This window comes from Watersipora subatra, chromosome 9 (assembly GCF_963576615.1).
Source record: "Watersipora subatra chromosome 9, tzWatSuba1.1, whole genome shotgun sequence".
NCBI classification, from domain to species: Eukaryota; Metazoa; Bryozoa; class Gymnolaemata; order Cheilostomatida; family Watersiporidae; genus Watersipora; species Watersipora subatra.
Window position 1 is genome coordinate 43,878,337 of NC_088716.1, and position 25,744 is coordinate 43,904,080.

Genomic DNA, 25,744 nt, shown 5'->3' on the forward strand with positions numbered 1-25,744 from the left:
AAGGTACATATATGATAAAGCCAGGAGTATTGGAAGGTACATATATGATAAAGCCAGGAGTATTGGAAGGTACATATATGATAAAGCCAGGAGTATTGGAAGGTAGATATATGATAAAGCCAGGAGTGTTGGAAGGTACATATAATTTATTGTTGGCATTTGTAGTCATCAACAAGAAGTTGTTTTTTATTATATATCAAAAGGAAAATGAAGAAAAAAAATGAAAAAGTAGAAATCAGGAATTAAGTGAGTTGAACAAATGTGTTTTGCAAGTTGGTAATCTAATAATATTGTGTGGGGAGTTGCATTAGTGAAAGGAATGTTGTAGCAACAAAAAAGGTTGTAAACTAAAACATACAGTGGTAGCTGTAGTATGTTGGTGTAACGAAACAAAAAACAATATTTGTCCTATTTGTGGAAGAATAAATACAAATATATATATATATATATATATATATATATAAAATTGAGTAAAAATGAAAGTTAAAGTTAAGTTTAAAACAACTTTATTACTAATAGTTTCATATTGCCATGCAATAATCATCAGATAAAATTGTTAGCACTGAAAACGACTTATATATAGATGGAAATAAAAGCGTAGGTCTTAAAATACCTAAATACACCACTGATACGTAGGATTAAAATTAAAATTAGCAAGCAACACGATTTAAAGCCTCAACAATGCAGAAGTTTAAAAGTTAAGTCTTAAAATTGCTTAAAAGGAATTTGCCAGCATGTCTACATGTTGAAACTAGTTCGCAGCGTTTGTTTAAGGTAGCAATGTTAGGATTGTATATAATATAAAATTTCTCATACAGACATAGGTTGCATCTGTCTGTGGTCTTGTTGTATGATGTAGCTCTTTTGACTATGCTCCACTTGATGTTATATTCTATGCCTTGGTCTTTTAAGGTCCATATGTGCTTACTGAGCTCAGTGCTTGATCTTTTCTCTACATTTCTAAAGGTTGTCATATGATTGTAATAGCGTTGTTTGAATGTGGTGTCAGTCAATCCTATGTAATGTTCGTCCGTAGATTGATCATTGGTGGTGACTGTCGCCTTATATATAATTGACTTGCTCAGGCACTTTCCTTGTAGTGGGCAGCCATTCTTATGTCGGCAGTTGCATTCTCTTGGTTCTGTAGTTATAGGGGTCTCATTGTGATGCTGCAGCAATCTGGTATTATGAGCGCTAATGATACTGCTCACATTGTTCAAGGTGAGCAGGTGCTAGCAAGGTGTATATATATATATATATATATATACCTTGCTAGCATTATTAACAAAATGCTAGATATCTGATAAAACTAAATGTGATATTCATGCAAAACTGCAATTATTTTTCAGAGAGAACTTTACGGATGTAATTGTTTAGTGACTTACCTTGTGATTTGACAAACTGAATGGATGTAGACAAACTCATTAATAATTTGTTTACGTCAATAATAGTTGAAAAGGGCACAAATTTAAATGTATATATAGCAAGAGTTTTATTGCTACAAACTATTTTTTAAATAATGTTTAGTAAGCAGACCAAACTACGACATTTGTAAGAAAGCAATCATCGAAAACGCTGAACACTGACTGGTCACAAATGAACGACTGAATGCTGATCTTGTTCATGCGTTGAAATTCTTAAAAGTTAACGTCTATGATACATTGTTTTGTTGTTAGTTCTGTGCTGTTTTCATGGTTTATGTATATGCAAGTTAAGTTTCTTTGCTATAGCTATTGTGTATGTCATGTTCAATTTTTATTGTGTTTGTCCTGTCACATGCTACATCTATGGTCCGTATCACACCCTGTTCTATTTTCATGTTGTATTTAACTCTTGTGCTACATCTACAGTATCTGTCATATCTTTTGCTGCTTCCTTGATTTTTATTGTCTCGACTTGTAATTTATTAAGTGTCATATACACAAATAAAAAGGTAATTTTATTAGAATAGGTAATTTTATGGAATCTGACAAAACAAAATATAGCTTGAAATTTTTGAACAAAAAGGACTATGAGCCAACAAAAACTGAAACAAAACAAAATATTTATTTACAGTCAACATTCAAGAGCCTGTGTTCTATCCTTGGGCACCTTTGACCCAAATGTGAGCAATTCTTTCTTCATACGTGGCAGACAACCCAAACCTTTCACCTGGCGTACCATCTGCAAAAGTACACTAGACCTGCTACACAGTGTACAGCGAGAGAAATGTACAAGAGATATAAAAAATTGTCTCAATTATGCATTTTACATAAGGATAGAATATTATAGTATTCAGAAAGCTGTATAGTAGAAAACACAGTATTTTAAGCAAAGGCTGAATTTTTTCTCATGCAGTTGTTCATAAAAATAGTAAAGCTAAACTTTGAAATACCAAGTTATTCTGTTATGATGTTTAATTGGCAGGACAAAACCTCTGAATCTTCGAGCCATTATTTTTGTAGACACACTTTGTATTTATTACTCTACTCAAAAACTAGCGAAAGGTACTTCAATTACTAGATTGTTTAACAAAAATATGACCTTACCAGATTTATGTATTATATAAAACTACATGAAGCGCAAGTGAACGAAGAGCTGACCTTGGCAATACAGACCGGTGCTGAGCTGGTAGATAAGAGATGATCTATGTGAACTCTTGCTGACCTGACTCATTTATGCTTTTAGTTTTATATTAAATATATTTTACTTTGTTTCAACTAGTACCCTGACTGCCCGGTGTGCCATAGTGCCCGGGTGTGCCATGAGCGATAGTCAGCGTGGCTTCAAACAGGCAGATGAATGAACATGGCTCTTATTATAGTAAACATACCATCCAGTTTCTCCATTTTAACTTATATCAGGCTGTTTATCAAAACCATAGGTTGCTGTAAGTAGTATAGTGAGAGCAGATCTACACATAATAGGCGGAGCTTAGGGAGCAGGAAGTGACATCACATCAGGATCTGTTTGATTGACAGTTGGGGGGCGGAGCTAGGCGGTGTTGAGTCATGGTGTGAGTCATGGCGATCTGTGTGATTCGTGGTGCGAGTAATGGTGTGAGTTGGTTGATGACGTCGCGGTGGTGGTGTCGGTGGCCGAGTGGTGAGTCGGGCCGCGAGACGATTCGCGGTTGTATTTGGGATTATCGGATTTCGTTGGCGTCCGGTAGAGGTCGCTCTTCCGTGCCGTTTCGGGGATTGACGGAGAGCTCGGTGGCGACGGGTTGACGGACGGTGGCGGATGGATTTCGAGATCGTCGGAGCTTGTATGTATTTTCTTTTTTCCGATCCCGAATGAGAATGATGTGTCTGCGAACAAATATTCATTTTGATTGTAAACTTCATAAATTCTGAAATTATCCATCGCTGTTATGGTTCCACTACTTTTTCAAAGATAATGTATAAATTGATGAAGTATTATTAGTTAGTGTTGATTGTTACTGGAGCTTCTGAGGAGTCAACTTCCAATAGTATGAATATCGACATTATTTCTGAAAGAACTTCCCAATTGAATATGAAACAAAGAGAGTATAGAAGACCAACCAAGTCTAGATTGAACAGAACTACGTCATTACGAAGATCATCAAGAAAAAGTTCGGTAGTAAAGCGGTTATTCGAATCCAAGGAAAAATATATGGAAGGAGATGAGAAAATTACGTCACCTATTGCAACAGTTTTTAAAACCGAGGAAATGCAAGAACCATGGAAATGGATTGATCTAAAAGTTTTGGATATTCCAGCTTCGTTAGAAGTAATACAAGCAAATAAGTCTGAAGAAAATGACAATTGTGAGATTGCGTTGCAATTCTTCGTTGAACGTAAGGGAGAGCGTGTGGTATTATGTTCGATCATCGATCCTCAAAAGTATAACATTCCCTCATCATTTCAATGGTTGACACCAGCTCTCATGATATTGGATCGAAGTGAGATTTACATGAACTCTAAGTCTTCATCAGGATTAAAACTTTTCAGAATTGACGGAGCATGCAATCTGAAGGAATTCAGAGAGAAATTAAACAAAGATTATAAACTCTGTATATCAAGACAGTAATGAGTTAAGGAAATGATATTATGATTAAATTTTATATAGTTTATTTGATGATATGTCATAGGGATTTAAACTTACTATCAATGGATATGTTATTGAATAAAAGTTTTGTATATAAAAATGCTAAAACATAATATAAAAAAGACTATTGAATTTCATTCAATCCCAATTTTCTTCTTCTTCTTTCATTGTCGAATGAGAATGAACTGTCTACAATCAAAACATACATTATTTTTAGTGAGATATAGTAAAAGTAAGACATACAATCAGATTAGATCATTCATTCAAACTAAAAATCAAATATAATGTAATACTTACTGAAGAAGAAGAAGATCCATCCTTTTTCTGAATGGAATCTTCCTGTTGAGATACGGGAGCCTGCAATTGCAATGATTACAGTCAGGATGGATTACTATAACCTTGCTGAGATAGTAGACTCTACATTCACAATGGACTCCAACTTAAATTGTAAATTTCAATTGCATTAGTCATCGAATCATAGAATGATATGCAAGATGTAATGCAGACAGAATAGGATATGCAATCAGCTAGAGTAGGACATACAGACAATAAGAAAAACAAATATGTTACATCACATAGTCAGACTAGGACACACAGACTGAGGAGGATATTCAGTTAAAATAAAGAAATAAATATAATGTACTACTTACTGAAGATTCAAATTCATAAAGCCTTCTCCGAAAAGGACTATATTTAGTTCGGTGATGCCCAGGATCCTACAATTGCATTGATTATAGTCAGAGTAGAACATGCAGACAAATTAAAACACAGTCAGGTCTTACTTTGAATTTCAATTCCAACTCCTTTTGTTTTAAAGTGGAGTTATACAAAATATTAATTACTGTTTTCACAGATTGATACTCATTTTAACATTCCTACATACCAATTGGAGTGAATTTTGTTGAATGTATTTGATCTTTAGTTACATGTTTTATCATTATACAACGATATTAGACGAAATAAATATAATGTAATACTTACTTTTAAAGTCAATGTAACATCGAAGTTACGAAAGAACTCCTCTCTTTGCTGCTGCATGACCAATGATTTCTACAAAAATTTCCAAAATTACTTTGTATAATTTAATTGTTTCATTTAAGCAAACCCTATAATTCGAAATATATTTAATATGTAGTTTATATTCTCAAGTTTCCTTTAATCAAAAATATAATTTAGTAAAATATTATAATGTAGTACTTACTTTCTTTTGAAGCTTGATCTTGAATCGAAAAGCCTTCTGTTTTTCAGGATCTACCTCTCTACCCCAAGGGCAGTAGCCCCATATCTCAACACACGTGTCGATGCATTTTGTCTGAGTTAGGAGTCTATCCACGTTTTTGTCTCGAGCACACATTGTAAACTATTATAAATAAAATGAGATGAAAAACTTATTCTTTCTCGTTGCTTATATAGTAAGTAGAAGCAATGTTATGGTTGATTAAACTTGTGTAATTTATGATCACGAAATTGTAAAATCAGCTAAACAGATTTCGCGAAATTCAATTTCGCGAAAGTTGACTATATAATATATATGCTGTGAAATTTCGCGAAATCCAATTTCGCGAAAGTCACTTTCGCGAAATTCAATTTCGCGAAAGTTGACTATATAATATATGATGTGAAATTTCGCGAAATCCAATTTCGCGAAATCCAATTTCGCGAAATTCACTTTCGCGAAATTCAATTTCGCGAAAGTTGACTATATAATATATATGATGTGAAATTTCGCGAAATCCAATTTCGCGAAATTCACTTTTCGCGAAATTGAATTTCGCGAAAGTTGACTATATAATATATATGATGTGAAATTTCGCGAAATCCAATTTCGCGAAATTCACTTTCGCGTTGATGTACAAGTGAGCCGTGATTTATAAATGTATATATAATAATAAAATGTGAGTAAGATAAAAGCTACTGAAGATACAATAAACAACGCTAGGATTGTGCTAGTCTATGTTAATATACAAGTGAGCAGTGATTATAATTGTATATAATAATAAAATGTGAGTAAGATAAAAGCTAGGGTTGTGCTAGTCCATGTTAATGTACAAGTGAGCAGTGATTATAAATGTATATATAATAATAAAATGTGAGTAAGATAAAAAGCTACTGAAGATAGAATAAACAAAGCTAGGATTGTGCTAGTCCATGTTAATATACAAGTGAGCAGTGATTATAAATGTATATATAATAATAAAATGTGAGTAAGATAAAAGTTACTGAAGATACAATAAACAGAGCTAGGATTGAGCTAGTCTATGTTAATATACAAGTGAGCAGCGAATATAAATGAAAATATAATAATAAAACGTGAGTAAGATAAAAAGCTACTGAAGATACAATAAACAAAACTAGGATTGTGCTAGGCCGTGTTAATATACAAGTGAGCAGTGATTATAAATGTATATAGAATATTAAAATGTGAGTAAGATAAAAACTACTAAAGATACAATAAGCAAAACTAGGATTGTGCTAGGCCATGTTGATATACAAGTGAGCAATGATTATAAATGTATATATAATAATAAAATGTGAGTAAGATAAAAGCTAGGGATGTGCTAGTCCATGTTAATATACAAGTGAGCAGTGATTATAAATGTATATATAATAATAAAATGTGAGTAAGATAAAATCTACTAAAGATACAATAAGCAAAACTAGGATTGTGCTAGGCCATGCTGATATACAAGTGAGCAATGATTATAAATGTATATATAATAATAAAATGTGAGTAAGATAAAAGCTACTGAAGATACAAACAAAGCTAGGATTGTACTAGTCCATGATGATATACAAGGGAGCAGTGATTATAAATATATATAATAATAAAATGTGAGTAAGATAAAAGCTACTGAAGATACAATAAACAAAAACTAGGATTGTACTAGTCTATGTTGGTGTACAAGTGAGCAATGATTATAAATGTATATATAATTATAAAATGTGAGTAAGATAAAAGCTACTGAAGATACAATAAACAAAGCTAGGACTGTGCTAGTCCATGTTAATATACAAGTGAGCAGTGATTATAAATATATATAATAATAAAATGTATTATTATATATACTCACATTACTTACTCTCATTTTATTATTATATATATATTTATAATCACTGCTCACTTGTATATTAACATGGACTAGCACAGTCTTAGCTTTGTTTATTGTATCTTCAGTAGCTTTTATCTTACTCTCATTTTATTATTATATATACATTTATAATCATTGCCCACTTGTACATCAACATAGACTAGTACAATCCTGCTTTGATTATTGTATCTTCAGTAGCTTTTATCTTACTCACGATTTATTATATATATATATATTTATAATCACTGCTCCCTTGTATATCAACATGGACTAGCACAATCCTAGCTTTGTTTATTGTATCTTCAGTAGCTTTTATCTTACTCACATTTTATTATTATATATACATTTATAATCACTGCTCACTTGTATATTAACTCTTTCGCTACCACGTTAATTGTTGACCAAACGATTATTCTGCCCAAGTTAATTCAAACGGATTTTCTAAAAAATCCGATATACCGTTAGTATTTAAGCAATATCTCAAAAAATGAAAACATATATCGTTTTACTTTTAAATGTATCTTATTCAGAACAAAATTCTCCACAAGATAGGTGTAAAATTGTTTAGCAACTCTTACTCTCACAAAATTCCTGACGCTTTTCTTTGCGTTGAACAAACTCGGTGTGTTTCTTATTGTCATGACGATAACGGTCTGGTTTTACCGTTTTTGAAAAAATAATTAGAAATGGAATTGTTGAACCAAAAATTTAGTTGCACGTCATTGGCAACAAGGTTGTTTCATTGGAAACAAAATTTGATTGGCCTAGCTGATGTGTGGGATTTGTAATTAAAAGAAAAAGTGAAACCCTATTGATGAGTCGATACACCGTCTGATTGTCTGTATTTATATTACCGCGAATTGATGGAAATGTTCAACAAAAAAAAAAATTTTTTTTTATTGGTTACACCTGATTGGCAAAAAGGCTGTTTTATTGGAAACAATTCTTTCAACAACATGTGGAGATTACTGTCTTCTCTTTGCAATATTTTGGAGCAGAGGATGTTCAATAGAAGATTTTCTAACAGTTATGCTAAAAATTTCTGAAACAGATACACGAGATCATGTAGTTCGAAAAACTATACTAGATAGATATGATTGGAATGAAAAAAAATTAGTAAAAGTCTTAATAACGAAGAAAATGAAGGTGTTGACAATGTACATATTCAAGGAACTTCCCAAATTGTTAAATTACTAGAAGATCTGACATAAATTTTTTTTTCTATATTTTACAATTGAATATACATATATACTTTATATCGAAATAAAGTTGGTAACAAATACAACCGAATATTATTTACTTTTTGATATAAGTTTTATATATTGATATACTCACACTGAGTTGGAGCTATCCTCAAAATAATCCACATATTAATCCATGTATGCCCCTTTACTAGTTCATCATCTTCATCTATTTACTGGTCGAGAAACTGTTATGGAATGGTTAAGCCAAACCAAACAGGAGAATTCCATAGGTAAACCTAGGAAAACAATCAGGTCGAATGCCAAGGCGCTTGTCCACACAACAGCCCCTGAAAACAGCGACACTCAACGAACTTAATCGCGAGTAGCCGGCTAACAGAATTCTAGCTGAAGCATACAAGCCTTATGGTATCAACACTCGATCGACCCAAATTCTCAAATATAAGTAGGCATCAAGAGATGGTTAATGAGGCAGAATATTCCATCAGATTATGCAACGCTTATATAGTGAATTGAAGAATGATGGGTGTGTCCAAAGGAATTAATGAAGCGAAAATAGTAAACAGATTTTCGCGAAATTGAATTTCGCGAAAGTGAATTTCGCGAAATTGAATTTCGCGAAATTACACATTATATATATTATATAGTCAACTTTCGCGAAAGTGAATTTCGCGAAATTCAATTTCGCGAAATTACACATTACATATATTATATAGTCAACTTTCGCGAAATTGAATTTCGCGAAATTACACATTATATATATTATATAGTCAACTTTCGCGAAATTGAATTTCGCGAAATTACACATTATATATATTATATAGTCAACTTTCGCGAAAGTGAATTTCGCGAAATTCAATTTCGCGAAATTACACATTATATATATTATATAGTCAACTTTCGCGAAATTGAATTTCGCGAAAGTGAATTTCGCAAAATTACACATTATATATATTATATAGTCAATTTTCGCGAAATTGAATTTCGCGAAAGTGAATTTCGCGAAATTGAATTTCGCGAAAACTGTTTATATATATCATTAGATCACAAAATTATTGAACCGCGACAACACTTCTACTTGTTATAAAACCTTCGAGCGAATATGCCTTTTTAATTCAGTTCATAACTTCACAATGAGTACCAGAGACAACAGAAAAAGGAAATTTCAAGAACGATTACAATGTGTAGATAAATGTGTGAAGCGATGGGGTTACTGCTCTCATGGAATGGAAATAAGCGATCGGAAGCGAAAAGCTTGTCGATTTCTCTTACGTGAAAAGTTCTATCAAGATCTCAACGAAAGATTACGGTTTACAGTAAGTACTACAAATTCAATCTAGATGTTATGTAGGAATGATACAATGAATCTTCTCTTCTGAGTAGTAACTATGTGTTCTAGGCTGATTGTATTCATTGCAATTGCAAACTCCAATATCTTAGCAAATTGTATGTTATATCCCTACTCAGATTAAAACAGATTATTTTAACTGAATATCCTCCTCTGTCTGTGTGTCCTAGTCTGACTATGTGATGTAACATATTTGTTTTTCTTATTGTCTGTATGTCCTACTCTAGCTGATTGCATATCCTATTCTGTCTGCATTAATCTTGCATATCATTCTATGATTCGATGACTAATGCAATTGAAATTTACAATTTAAGTTGGAGTCCATTGTGAATGTAGAGTCTACTATCTCAGCAAGGATATAGTAAACCGTCCTGACTGTAATCATTGCAATTGCAGGCTCCCGTATCTCAACAGGAAGATTCCATTCAGAAAAAGGATGGATCTTCTTCTTCTTCAGTAAGTATTACATTATATTTGATTTTTAGTTTGAATGAATGATCTAATCTGATTGTATGTCTTACTTTTACTATATCTCACTAAAAATAATGTATGTTTTGATTGTAGACAGTTCATTCTCATTCGACAATGAAAGAAGAAGAAGAAAATTGGGATTGAATGAAATTCAATAGTCTTTTTTATATTATGTTTTAGCATTTTTATATACAAAACTTTTATTCAATAACATATCCATTGATAGTAAGTTTAAATCCCTATGATATATCATCAAATAAACTATATAAAATTTAATCATAATATCATTTCCTTAACTCATTACTGTCTTGATATACAGAGTTTATAATCTTTGTTTTAATTTCTCTCTGAATTCCTTCAGATTGCATGCTCCGTCAATTCTGAAAAGTTTTAATCCTGATGAAGACTTAGAGGCGATAGATAATTTCAGAATTTATGAAGTTTACAATCAAAATGAATATTCGTTCGCGGACACATCATTCACATTCGGGATCGGAAAAAAGAAAATACATACAAGCTCCGACGATCTCGAAATCCATCCGCCACCGTCCGTCAACCCGTCGCCACCGAGCTCTCCGTCAATCCCCGAAACGGCACGGAAGAGCGACCTCTACCGGACGCCAACGAAATCCGATAATCCCAAATACAACCGCGAATTGTCTCGCGGCCCGACTTACCACTCGGCCACCGACACCACCACCGCGACGTCACCAACCAACTCACACCATTACTCGCACCACGAATCACACAGATCGCCATGACTCACACCATGACTCAACACCGCCTAGCTCCGCCCCCCAACTGTCAATCAAACAGATCCTGATGTGATGTCACTTCCTGCTCCCTAAGCTCCGCCTATTATGTGTAGATCTGCTCTCACTATACTACTGCTGTAGCTACTCTTACCACTACAATGCCAACCTTTGTCAGAGTACCTATCAAACTTACCTGTACAAGCCATAAGCAGCAGCTACCACTCCAATAGCTATTATGCCGGATTTTAATATGCCATGTGAGCTTTTGCTTGTGTTCTTGGGCAGCTTTTAGGCTACATACAACAAATTGAATAGAACATGACAATAAGAATCAAATATTTTTATTTATCTACTAGTTAGTTCATGATATTTAGACATATTTTGTACTAAGCATTCATGGCTCTACATATAATTAGGGTTTGTGCTTGTGGCCATGTTCAATATGGCTACGAGAGAAAAACTCCCCATTCATTTGCTTTTAAGAAACCTGTAGAATGTCTTCATGATCGCCCATCAAACAGGGTAATTAATTGGCAAGAAGTAATTAACCATAAAATAAGACCAGTAACAATTATTATATATCATTAAAAATAAATTGAACGTTAAAAATGATGATGCGCCTTTAGAATACTTTTAATATCATTGGTTAAAACTGATGCCCTATCAATACTTATTACTTAACACTAACTCTCAATTAGAATAATAACAACAGTATCACAGGAGTCATACTTCGATTACTATCTGAGTAATACTAGTTAGTGAATAGGGGACAACTGCGACAATGACAAGGTGTGACAAATTCAATAAATGTGTTCATATGATCAAGTAATTCATACAGATACAATCTAAATATGCTTTCCTTTTAAATGTTCTACTAACTCTTTTTAAAAAGATATCTGGTTAATTAGCATGTTTTTCAAGCTTCTGATAGGTTGTGGTTGATCCAACTAGATGTGCAATACTTACACTCATTAGAGTCCAGATTTCTCATTTCACTTTGAGATATTGGACTGCAAGAGCTCTCTGTACAACGTCTTCCCTAAATAATAATAGAAAAAATAACATATTAGTTGTTAATAATAACACTGTTAACTGATTGGATAATGATATGTAATATAGACTTATTGTGGAATGTTCAACACTCAACCAGAGACTAAAAACTGCTAGTCATCAGCCTTGACCTACATACTTAGCTGACCTAATTAGTTTACTAATGTTGGTGCATGTTGACTTACTTACTGTTTCTGGATATCCTGTATTTACAGCAAAGAAAGGAAGATGGTAGCACATAATGGATGATGAGTGCCTTGCTTTCAGCCAAATATATTTTATGAAAAGAGTTAAATAAATGCAACCTCATGCAACTCAAGAAAGCTGAACACTAAATGTTGTGATGTCATCGATTCTGCCAAGATTGTGCATTGTAGGTTGAATTCTTTTGAAATTACTCTTAAGAAAAGCAACCAATCACAGGTGGTTGTTGTTCCAAAGCATCTTGTATCCAGTTCTAGAAGGCAATTTTATGCATGTGCCTGTGTAAGAATGTTGAAACACATCAGTAATTTCTCTTACTTTTGCTCATAACCGCAAGAAAAATTTTTTAATAAATTACTTATTTACAAATATATGCAAAAAATTATACTTACTAGAAATTCCACTGTCATACAGCCCACGACCAAAGTGATATTGAAAAAAAGAAAAAGGTACTGATGGTTGAGAAATGCAATTTTAGCAGTCAAATAGGATAACTGCAATGGTAGCCGTAATGTACTGGGTGTGGGTGTTATTATATATAACAAATAGCAATAATGAAAGGAAAATATTACATGTTTATATCTCTCCTCCTGCAAAAAGAGAAATGCAATATTGGCCAATATTAGAAGTCAAATGCACTGATATTATTAGAATAACCAATATTATTTATATAGTAATAATATAAAACTAAAGCACAAATTTTTTCACATTTCAAAACGGCATAGCTAACAATATCACGAAGTTGTGATATTTATATAGATTTTTAGAAAATCTGTACTACGTAGTCATTGTCCTGTAGTCATCCAAACTTATAACTAATTATTGTAATAATCTCATAAGAAACGTTGAAAAAATATCATCATCATTTGCTTTACTAACACTGCGTTGGACATCAGTTAGAATGCGAAAGTATTCAAATATGACGGCAAATGAAATTGAAAATGAAAATATTGAAATCGGCAAAAATGAAACGATTTCTGTACTCCTATGTTAATTGCCGAAACCTTCGGCAATTCGACAATGCTATAGACTGGTGAAAAGTGCACGTGTTTTTTTCGCGAAACACGCAAGACTTTATCGTTCTATTCTCTGTCGCCGGCGTTTCAATTTCCGGTCTTAACTTTTATTCATCCAAGCTTTTCAAGCGTTTTGTGGCGACTTTCGTCCAAAAAAATCTGTCTATTTGTGTATAATCCGATCAGATGGGTTAGTTTTAGGAATTTGCAGTAATCTTTCAAAGGCTTGGTAACATATTTAAATAGGTTTATATGCGTTTTGTATCATTATTATACTTAAACGACTTTACTGAAAAATAGTTAAATTTGTTGATAGGATTTCGTTGCAAGGGTTTGGTGACGGCCGTTAACGGATAATTTTTCGGGAGTTGTGTGCACATGTGCATTTATCATAATTCTCCCAATCAATCGTTTCACTCTTGTTTGGTCGTGGGAAAACCTAACTATTCAATACTTTGCTATAACAAAACAGTCCTGAAACTGAAACAGTCCATATTTATACAAGTGTGCAATAGCAAAGTAGAAGGAAGCGAACCAAGTCAAAAACTTCTTTTACTTTTGCTGATATATTTAATATACATGTAGAGTGTTTAGTAGATCAATTAATACATTAAAATAATATGATTACCACCATATGTATGTGCCAACCAGCAACTTTATGTTAAAAATCAAGTTACGCTCTGCTTTTATCGTATTTAGTTTCATAACTGGTAATAAATGACCTGAGAGCCGTATAAGATCTGGCCTTAGATACACGAATAATACAATTAAATACAAAGATGTTAGGAGATAAAAAAATATAGCGTATGCAGTGTATTTGAAACTTGGTAAAAGTAAAAGTAATGCTCTTTTCACACGAGGTGGTTCTTGGCTAGTGGGACAAATCGTCCAGACAATTGCTAGTGTGAACGCAGCTGAAATGTTACACATGTACTTTCGTGCAACAATTTGGCGCAATAATGTCAACTCACATGAGCGAAAGAAACAGTACGTGATGATTTATTGGTTTTGAAATTAATTCAAGTATAAAAAAAAAAGCTCTCCGCATCAGGGAATTGAACCTCTGTCTCCTGTGTGACTGGCCGGCATACTCATTAATAACACGGATTGACTTATGAGTGTAGAAATTTTACTGTACTGATGCAACATTATATTGTAATAATGTAAATCGCAGAAGAGATGCACCTCTATCGTGATTGCTCAATATGTGCAACAATATTTTTAAAGCTATTGATATTTGCTGCTCCAATGTCGAGCCTGTTGCACCTAGACAACAACTCTCATCTTAATATAGCCATAATTTCGATAACCCAATTCTGGTGCCTACAAGACATTACCATAAAAACAATGCTTCTGTATTATTTTTTCTAATCCAATACAATGACACATCTATTGGTTATATAATATAATTATATATATATGGTTATATATATTATATATGCTATGTAGCTATATTTAATACTAGGCGAATGCCTGGCATTGTAAAGGTAACAAAAAGCAATTTTTGCTCAAAAATAAATTTTTTTAATCAAAATATACAAGATTAACTATTATAACTTTTAAATGAAAGTGTTTGTTTATTTTTGTGTGTGCTATGAGTTTAATTAAGTTTATACTATATATACATATACAGTATATTTATAGTATTTTGGGAAAAGTCTGAGCACGTATTTTTTCTAGCCCACTTGCAGTACCATGGGCCATTAAAGATTGGCAGGTGTAATAAGCATTTCTACAATTATTCTATAGTATGCTGGAAGTAAGCTGGTGGCATGGGATAGTGGTTAAAGCACCTGTTTGCTGAACTGATGTTTCTGAGTTGAAGTCCTCTGTGAAGCAGTTTTTCTTTCTTAGTAAATTGATTAGCATTTATTATTGCTATAACTAAACATACGACAGACAAACAAACACTGTAAACTTACATTTATTAAAATGCATAAGTTTTGACTGAGTGGAGCTTCTTCCTCTTTTTTTTAAAAAGAGGAAGAAGGGAAAATAGAGGAACAGAGGAGATGGAAAAAAAGGGAAATAAAAAGAAATGGGATAAAAGGTAGGCAGAGAGAGAGAGAAGAAAATTATAGATGCGAGAGAGAGAAAACAACAAAGAGAGAGAGGGAGAAAGAGGGAAAAGAGAGAAAGAGGGAAAAAGAAGGAGAGAGAGAGGAGGGAGAGTGGAAGTAGGAAAAAAAGGAAAAGAGAGAGAGGAAGGGAGAGAGAAAGAAGAAAAGGAGAGAGGAAAAAGCAGTGAGAGAGGTTGAGAAAAAGGACAAAAAAGATTGAGGGAAAAAAAGGAAAATAGAGGAACAAAGAAAAAAGAGAAAGAAGGAGAGCGAAAAGAAGAGAAAAGAGGAGAAAGGAAAAAAGAGGGAGAAAGAGGAAGAAAAAGAAGAAAGAGGGAAAGAGAGAAATTTAGAGAGAAGACAAGAAAGGGTGAGAGGGCAAAGGAAAGGAAGAGAGAAACTGGTATGTGTTTCTGTAGTCTGTTGAAACCTTACTATCAGGATTGCCACACAAATGACACGGTGAGCTGTTGTGGTTTCATAAAGTTATAGATTGGTAATCAGTTGGAAAACAAATAAGTCAAGGTATGAAATAAGGAGAATATTTTTATTGCAGCTATAGTTGACAAGCACAAAAACTTGTAAACTTTGTAAAAGCCTTGATACATTTTCATGATTTTTCCAATTGAATTTGGGTTCTTTACATTGACCCTTGGTTTACTAGTCATAAAAAATAAATACTCATCCCTTCCCTGTTTTACATTTTTCACAACTCCAAAAAAGCCAAGTAAATTCCTATACAATCTGCAGAAGTATTTGTGTTAGAGTTTTTTGATTCACCTAAAACATAATCTTTAATTGAATTTTTGTGAAAACTTCATGATTTACATACGAGTTAAAGTGTACTTGCTATTAAAGTTAATCGCTAAAAGATTTCTGATATATAACATAAACTTTTCTTCAAGGGACAGTTTTGGCTGGGTGACCAGAGTTTTTCAATAAGGGCAGCATTAGGAACAACCTTCAAATGCTCTTGTTGCAGTACCAATTTTGGTGACCACTAACTTGCAAATCGCATTCTCAAAACAAAAACTTAAAGTTGACCATCTCCATACAGTGTAATCTGCTTAAAGAGGCTGCATAACTCGCTTCTCAAAGTTACTTTTTTTTAGGAAGGTCGTACACTAGTCATTTTAGGTACATGATCTGGCTGGGAGAGATGTAAAAGATATTCTATGTATCCAGCTGAATGCTATGATTCAGTCGTTCCTTGTTTATCATCAAGTTTTGTGGGTGTTTTTGGTTTTCCAAGTCATTAATCACTAACCATAAGGATTAGTATGTATACATGAGTATGAATTACGTCAATCATATCATCTTGTGATCTTCATACTTACTCATCAAAAATATTCTAAATTTACAGCTGTTTGTATCTCTTATCACGATTCCTTCACACGGCTAGGCAGACGAGAGGTACTAGCTATAACGCACGGAGTTACTTTTAATGTAAGTGTTCTTTATATTGTTCGGACTAAGCTTTTACTAATAACACAAGCATGGTTTTTACATAGCTAGATAATATAGTAGAATGTGAATCTATATATATATATCTTAAAGCTTGTGTGTGCATGCGTACTTCAGGTTGTCTAGCTATAGCTATTAAAATATTGGAATGAAGAATTCGTATAGCAGAAGATTTGATCTCGGTTCCCATGAGATATATCTCACATTCGCATAGTGACATATATTGCACAGAATTGGGTGATATATGTCACTATGTGAGTGAAAATACGCTACCTCTCTGTGTTACGGCGCAACTTAATTTTATGCTTGCGCTCACGGCTTTTATTAGTAAGCTTACTCAAATTAGCCATTGACAACGTGCCAGGCTAATGGTAAGTGGCAAGCAACTACATTACCTCTTACTGTTTATAAGCTAATTTTTAATACCCTGGCAATGCTGGGCGTTCTGCTAGTATTGTTAATACATGGTGCTAACAGATTGTTGTGTATAAATAATATAGTTAAAAATACCTTTAAAGATGTATCACATTAACTACAAAAAAAAGCTGAACACAAAAACTAAATTGCACTTACACTAATAAAACTATTAATAAAAAGAAGTTTTTACCGCTATTATTTTTACCCTTCCTTTGCATTAAGGAGATGTGAACATAGATGTTGCGTTGGTAGTACAGAAGACAAGTTATTGCAGACTGATAAGAATAGTAAACTTTACAAATAAAATAAGCTGTACATTTTCTAATCTGCCTTAATTTATACAAATAAGAAACGTATACTATATAGGATATAGCATTGACCTGATGTAGAAGTGATAGTGAATTTATTTTGGGTTAACATGACATTAGGCCATTATTTTGTACTTTATGAGATATTCTCTACTTACGATCTCTTGCAACAATGCCATATTTAAAATCGAGAGCGGTACACCATCTGAATACCAAATGGATGCTAACTGATATTGGCAGAGGTATGATTGCAGTAAAAACAGCTACCGTTTATAGAGTGATAGTCACAACTGCAGCTGACATGCAACAGTTACAAACCAAAATAAAAGTAACTATTTAGCAATATCTGGTAGTTTTTGTCTTGCATGCTAGTGTACAGTTAACACGAATACCTCATTGTTTTTTCTGTGGTATCTACTGTCGCTAGAAGTGAGATATACATATTATTGCATATGTTCTACTGAAATAACGTATTAATTTATTTTATATCAAGACAGCTAAAAGAACACGAAAGGATTGAGACAACAAAACCTTAACATCTCAACATGGATGTATGGAGAGTTTCTGTGAGTGAAAAAGCCAAATATGACAGAAAGTTTTCTTTGCTGACCAACCTCAATTATCTGACGGGTAAGTTATTGTAAGTTATACTTGGATGTACTTGTTGCTGCGTGTCTGCATTTCTTTTCTCCTTTAGACTCTCCTTCCAGTTGATCAAAGTGTCTATATACATTTGTTAATCTTTACTAAGGCTTTATACAGTGATATTGTAGTAACACCTGCTGGGCCAGTACCGAAGTGCTATGCTGGGCCGACAAGCAGAACATGCCTCCACAAGTTGCTATAGTAGGGTGTTGGTTGAAGCAGCAGGAAAGCAAGACTTATGCACACGTACAAGTGTGATGCTGTTGGTTGCTAAGGCTGCGTCCATGACACAAATATGGAGCGTAGCTTGAGTGTTTTAATTCCAAACAGCAACCCTGAATCATGACAGACTGAGAGCAACACGGCTATTTCTATGATGACATTGCGGTGTCATATGGGATGTCTCGCTCCGCTATCACTTCATGGAAACTTAGTACATATTGGGATTAACCACCCTCAAACAAAGAATAGAACAGTCTTTCCTTGTAGAGCAGAAAAACGCTTAGTAGTTTTGCTCTCTGCTGATGCTAGTTGTGATTTTATACTGTACACCGTTTCTCTAAAGATAGTGTAATTCTATGCTTTTCAAAACTTTTTAAACACACATTGCGAAATATCACATTATTATTTATTAGAGGCAAGAGAAATGTTATTTTATAATCTCAACTAAGAGGTCTGCAATTTATATACATTATATACTAGATGAATGCCCTGCTTTGCATGGGTAATAAAAACAGCTTATAAACATTACCTTACCTATCCCATTCCCTTTACATTATCTGCAACTGTTTATAAGCTGTTTCTATTACTGGTGCACTGCTAGGCATTCACCTAGTGAGGCCAGCTGGTAATGTTACATGGGTCGCATGTCGTTATGTGTATTTTAACCGATGAAATAAATATGTACACCATTGTTGAGAGTTACCCTCAGTTGAACAATCTAGTCTAATAGGTAAGCTCATTGCCTCCAGAGTTGGAGGTTTAGAGATCAAATCCTCTGGTATGTGGATTTTTTGTTACTAAGACTTTATCGCTATAACTGGAACGATGTACACTGAGATTTATATACAATGTATATAGAAGAAGACGATACTAACTGTACACACTTTGTATACTTATAAGTTATAACCAATTGAGCTAATCAACCGCCTTCCGAAACGCCAGAATAATTGTGCCAATCAAAGAAAAAGATTGCCTATTTATTTTTTTGTTTATTCATTTGTTGTATTTATTTGAATGTTTGAAAATTTCTAAAATAAAAATAGTAAAAATTGGAAAGTAGAAATTTAAATTGCTGTACCGCTTTCATGACAACAATCTATGAACAAGTTCATTGAAGGCACCTCCTCTTAATGCGCACAAAGGCACAATTTTGAGTTTCTAGTCAGATACGTAGATTATGACACATTTTTATGGAAAATGAATGTTCTAAAATTGGCAACTGAGCCTGAGGCTTGAAGCTGGGCTGCTTTTTTACACAAAATAAACCATTTAAATTGCGTAGAGGCTCTGACAGTTCTCTCTTATAATTTTTTTCTTACACCAGATTTTCTTAACGTTCTAGAACATCGTTCTCATTATAGCAAAGGTTATTCTACCTATGTGGCAGGTTATGGCAGGTTGTGGCAGTCGTGGTAGGGTGGTTGTGGTAGAGTGTCTGTCTACCAAACTGAATGCTAGGAGTTTAAGACCTGTACATACTGTAGCAACTTTTATGAAGGACTCTAGTGACAAATTGTTTTATTTCTTCAGTGTGACGGATTCAAGCAAGATTACGAGATCCGTGTTTAACGATATAGTAGATAAATATATATCACAGCAGAAAATTGCTTTATAAGATTTTGAAGAAAAAAAGCAAACAAAACTCGAATTTTTCAAAAATCGAAAATTTGATTTTTTTGAAATATCGAAAATAAAAAAATTTAATTGTTTATGAGAAACTTGAAAAACTGAAAGATGAAAACTAGGCTACATCGAGAAGGTTGGGTTTGAATTGGAAGCTTCTAGCTTTTAGTATCTTACCCTTTTGGTTTCATTGAGCATGAATGAAGTTAATTCTGTGCACCACTGTGAAACCACAGCTAAGAACTATAGAGTGGCATATCAGTATAAATTAACATGTATATGACTATTAAATTGTTTTGTTGCTCATGCGGTTAAAGATTCACCAGTACAAATATGTAATATATCACCGATCATGTACCTGTCATTGGTTACATTGATAAACATTAGTACTTTACATCGGAACCCTTAAGTTGGAGAGGAAAAGGCTACTATATCCTTGCCGTAGCTTTCTCACACTTTGGCATGCCAGAATTAGTAGTGTCATGTAAAGTATTGCTACTTTAGTATATGCTTATATGGTATGACAATTTTTAGAAAAGAAAGCTAAAGATTTTCTCTCAGCCAAAGGTGTATCTGAGGAGGTACAGAAGAAGATATGGTAAGAGTCATTCAATGCTTCATGCAGTAATCATAGCTACACAGGATCAAGAAAGCATGTAGATGGAGCAATACTACTTTATGATTCATGATGTACACACTCGTAATGCCTCGATTATGATTTTAAGGTTTTGTTTCAATCAAGGAATTTATGGGTATAAAAAATGTTATTTAACGATTATGATCAAAATTGCTCCGGTTGACTGTTTATCAAACTTGAACATCTGTTGTAATTTTTATTAATAAATTAAAGTATGTCATTGCTATGTGTCTTTTCATTTTGTGACCGATTTCTTCCAAACTTCACACACATGCGCTCTGTGCCTTTTTCCAAGGCTCCAAAACTGTTTGACTTTAAAACTCTTCTGGATTCCTAAGAACCAGCCACTTGAACCCCCACCTTCAGTCTATCTGATCCAAAATAGAAATTCTGTACATCACCGGGCTTCTGATGGTTTAGATTGAAATAAGTAGTGTGACTGCCAGCCAATCAATGAGAACAAGAGTTGCTCAATCACATGACCTCATGTTATAAGTATTTACTCTTCATGTTAGTTTAGTTGAATATTTTTATTTGGTAAATAAATTATTTATTACGTTTGTTGGTATTAACACATTATCTTTTGTTTAAATTTGCGTATCAAAAGTTTCATGTCTCTTTTGTGCCAGTTCCTAGTCTCTGACATTCTCAAATTGCCAAGTCATTTTTTGACCCAGCTGTAGGCTCTCTGATTAACAACGAAAGACATTTTGGGCATCACCTGGCATACTGTTAATTTCCTTATAAACATAAATAATCTGATAACACTGTAGAAATCCATTAAAATATTGTAAGCTTCTTCTAAGAAGTAGATTAAAATACTGCTAATGAAAATATGCAATACTCTCTGACTAAGCAGAAAAACAAAATTTTTATCACCAGCACTCCGAGTATCTCATGATTTGAAGATTAGCTACAGATATGTAAGTAGGCTGTTCATGCGTGATATAAAAGAGTGACAAACAGCTCACAGAGCAAGCATACACCTTGTACCTGACATCAGCTCACTGATCGCTACTCCATCCATCATAACTCTCTATGTTTATGCAGGGAGCTCGCAGATGTCACATCTGATGGGCTTCTGGACAGAAAGGAGTTTTCAGTTGCAATGGTTCTCCGCAAGCGAATGAATCAGGGCTATTTATTACCTGATGTTTTGCCTGCAAGCTTGTTACTTGAACCGATAATGAATCTTTCTACAGCAGATGAAATGTGAGTTTCAACTAAAGAACTATTCAGAACTTACCCGCTTGCAAATATTTATAAGCTACCAGTATTATGTGTTGTAATTACAGCTGAGTTGATTATCATCCCATTTAATATTTTAGGAGATCCCAATATTCAAATCATCCTCCTCCTTCAGAAGGTAAGAATTATACACTAATTTTATCACAGCCCACTCATTTGTTGGCTTGTAAAAAAATGGAGCAAAAGTTGTAGAAGCATGACTGGCTTGAAAAGTTTTGTTATTTATGATCTGTGATAAGTTTTACACTATAATAGAACAGATTTGAAACCTCTATTTAATTTTGTTAATCAACAATCAAATTTTAGTGTTTTAAAAATAGGCTTTTGTAACAATATAATTGTATTCTGAAGTACAATATTTGAAAACAAACGTTTTATTTACAAATATTAGTTTTGTTACAGTTTAAAGAATGAATCTACAAGTTTTTTGTTCGGAACTTTGTTTTAATCAATGAAAACAATACAAAAACTCTAGCTTTGGTCTATTGATTGACAAGTGATTTCAAGTATTGATAAAATAGACTTCTAACAACTTGATTGATTCTGAAGCTGTCAAATGCTTCAGAGCTATACTTGATGACTTAATTATGACCCAAGTAACTAAAGAAACTATAGTATATGTCAAGGATCTATAAAATAATTATACTATAATCGAGATACAGCTCAAAGTGTTACCCTCGTTTCTACTATTAATAAAGAATTCTATGCTCAATAATTTTATAGGTACATATGCTGCTTGGTTCTTTAAACAGAAGAGTTGGTAGTTACTTGTTTAGTACAGTCTTTTTCTTCTGAGCGCTTTAACTGCGATCAAGTTTTGTCGATTTTTATCTTGAAACATCCTGGTACTGAAAGCGTTTAAGATACACTCTCACAAAAAGCTAGCAAATTTTATCAAGAATTATCGGCATTTTTCTATCATTTATGATTGCTTTTGATGATTGAGTTGATCTGACTGCCAGGAAGTTTCAAGGTGAAAATCGACAAAACCTGATCACGGTTAAGATTCTCAGATCAAGCAAAAGTACGAATATGGTGTCTATAGATGCAAAGAGACCGACAGAATAAAGACTGTAAAGCTAAAACTTGAACGCAGTAGCTGATATCCACTATGGCAACAATAGCGACTAGTGATGTCATTTTGTCACGCAATTCTTTTTGAGCGTTTTAATCGCAATCTAGTTTTGTCGATTTTGGTTTTGAAACATCCTCGTAGTCAGATCACCTCAAATATTATTATCTAAGTGATAGAAAAGTGTCCATCCTTAGATTTACTTTCCGATAAAATCTTTTAAAATTTGACCACAGTGACCCTCTGGTAGAAAAGATATTCACCCTACCTCTTCATATTAAGTCAACATGTTGGGTTAAATGACTGTTACTTACTGTTACTGCTACTTACACAAAATTTTAATAGATTGTATCAAAAAGTTTCGACATTTTGATAAAATTCAAATTGCTGTTGATGTTTGAGGTGATCTGACTGCCAGAATGTTTTAAGATAAAATTGGCAAAACTAGATCGCTTTTAAAACGCTAAAAAAAGAAATGCGTGCCAAAATGACATTACTAGTTGCTATTGTTGCCATAGTGGGTATCAGCTACTGCATTCAAGTTTCAGCTTTACAGTCTCTATGCGATCGGTCTCTTTGCAATTATAAACACCATATTCGTACTTTCGCTTGATCTGAGCATCTTAACCGTGATCAAGTTTTATCGATTGTAGTCTTGAAACATGTTGGCAGTTAGATATATACATATATATATATATACATATATATATATGTATATATATATATATTTATATATATATATATATATAGTACTTTATTGGCAAAACTTTTGTTTTACTTAGATCAATTTACACATGAAAAACAATAGCAACAATCAATAAAAAAGTACTGATACTTTTTGATAAAATCTACTAGGAGTTTGAGTAAGTTTATCTTTAATTGTTACATAAAATTATACTTGAATAGCTGTTAAGGAATTCGTTTAGAGCAACTTTATTTGTTTTTTTTCTTGCTCTTTTATTCCATAGTGCGCTATCAACTAATATTTCAGGCAGCACCCTAACTCTTTCACAATCTGGCACCAATGAAAGGAAAGGGACACCTCAAAAAGGTCATAGCAAACATGGGGCAGCTGCTTTTGTACATCCTGGTGATGAAAATTCTGAAAAAGGTGATGAATTTTGTCTACTATAATATATCAATTAGTATAATATAATAATATATAAATATTATATTATAACCGATTACAATGTATTGCAACGCCATATAATGTACTGCTGTGATGAAAAGGTGGTGAAGCTTGGTTATAACACTTTACTGCTCTATAATAATATAACAAATGGTATAAAATAATACAATATGTTATATTATACTGCAATATAACATACTAATATGTTATAGAATTTAATTTGATAAAACAAAATAGTGCAGTATGTTATGCTATCAGACTACAAAGATAATACTATGCACCATTTTATCATAGCTCTTTGCCTTTATTATATTGTATCATTTGATGCTATCCTATATTGTAATATAGGACAACATATTATAATACATTGTATTATGCCATAGTATACAGACCGTGTTATAGAGATAAAAACATATAGATACTAAATAAGAATGTACTATACTTTTTATAGTATAATATATAGTCATGTTTTGAATTACGGCAAGTTATATGACACTTAATTGAAGAATATCTTTTTGCATCATGGTATACTATTATTATTATATATTGTGGTATATTATTTAAAATACTTAGAGTAAAAATAGTTTGTTTTAAAATTTTTGTTATAGTTACCAGAAGTTTCCACATGCTTGTGAGAAGATACATGATTCTCAAAAAAGAGAAGACAAAAGTGGATGAAGATTCGCTGAATGCAGCTCAGAAAGCAGATACTTTTGTTGTTGTGGGAAGAGGAGAGATGAGAAAGAGAATAGAAATAGAACCAGAAAAGCAGATGAAAGAGAGTTCAAAAGAAGAAGAGAAAATAGAAGCAAACTCAAAAGAGACAAAAAAGGTATTGAAACAGTTGAAATATATAGTAGCAAAGAATGAGATGAGGTCTTGTGTAGAGAAAGTAGATGATGAGACATGCGCCAGCTGCTTTATATGAGCATGAAAATGAAATGAATTCCTTTTAGTGCTAAACTATTGTGTATTATAATTGATCATTTCTGTTTATGGCATTACCATGTTAAATGTTTATATGGTATAATAATCAGTATGAGTCATTCAACCAAACTGATTTAAAGACCTGATGATACAATTTGGGTCAAAACCAACTTAATGCTATAACAGAACTGATAGTAAAGAAACAAATAAACGCATATAACGGAACATTTCACTTATCTAAAACAGTATAAATAAGATTGAATTACACATATGTATATATATGTACATTTATTTATATAAAAGTTTCTTCATCCTTTTTAACCAATGTGTGTTTTGTTTCTTTATTATTGTAAACTCATGCTAACTTGGCTTATTTATAATTTCTAGTGTTTTAATGTGTAAAAAAAGTAAAAGCGTGCAGGACCTACATGCGCTATCAATCTCTTGAGGGTTTGAGCACTTGCCTTAAGATCTTAGCCGTTCCCAATAAAGCACTTTTTTGCAGCAGGCTTGTAATAGTTGTTGCCACTATTTGGCCAAGCCATATTTGATGTGCAGGTGTTGTATCCAATGTTCCAATGACTACTGGAATTACAGTTGCTCTTGCATGCTAGCTTATATAAACAGGAAAAACAAAGCTGTAGTGTTATCTTGGTAGCACACAACTATATATGTATCCTACTTTCCCAGAAAATCCATTGTACCTTACACCAGACTACAACCTTGCCAATCCCCATTGTAGAACAACGTTATGCAAAAAGAGCTTTTTCTTCCAATTCGCATAATTTTACTTCACTTGCTTTATTT

General features: G+C 33.1%; 1 protein-coding gene and 1 long non-coding RNA gene across 2 annotated transcripts in view; one reads left to right on the forward strand and one right to left on the reverse strand.

Annotated features, from left to right (window-relative positions):
- Positions 1-4,347: 4,347 nt before the first annotated feature.
- On the reverse strand, positions 4,348-5,102 carry LOC137403593 (uncharacterized). The gene is made up of 3 exons (XR_010979594.1): positions 5,032-5,102; positions 4,701-4,766; positions 4,348-4,407 (listed from the first exon to the last, which is right to left on the reverse strand). It is a non-coding gene; the product is annotated as an uncharacterized lncRNA (long non-coding RNA).
- A 12,859-nt stretch (positions 5,103-17,961) lies between these two features.
- Positions 17,962-25,744, forward strand: part of LOC137404232 (intersectin-2-like) — a 28,240-nt gene continuing 20,457 nt past the window's right edge. Inside the window, exons 1-6 of the mRNA XM_068090395.1 lie at positions 17,962-18,064; positions 20,459-20,522; positions 21,612-21,773; positions 21,890-21,927; positions 23,873-23,992; positions 24,619-24,842. Coding sequence (XP_067946496.1) covers positions 17,980-18,064; positions 20,459-20,522; positions 21,612-21,773; positions 21,890-21,927; positions 23,873-23,992; positions 24,619-24,842 — 693 coding nt within the window. The 5' untranslated portion in view covers positions 17,962-17,979. The remainder of the gene's footprint in view (positions 18,065-20,458; positions 20,523-21,611; positions 21,774-21,889; positions 21,928-23,872; positions 23,993-24,618; positions 24,843-25,744) is intronic.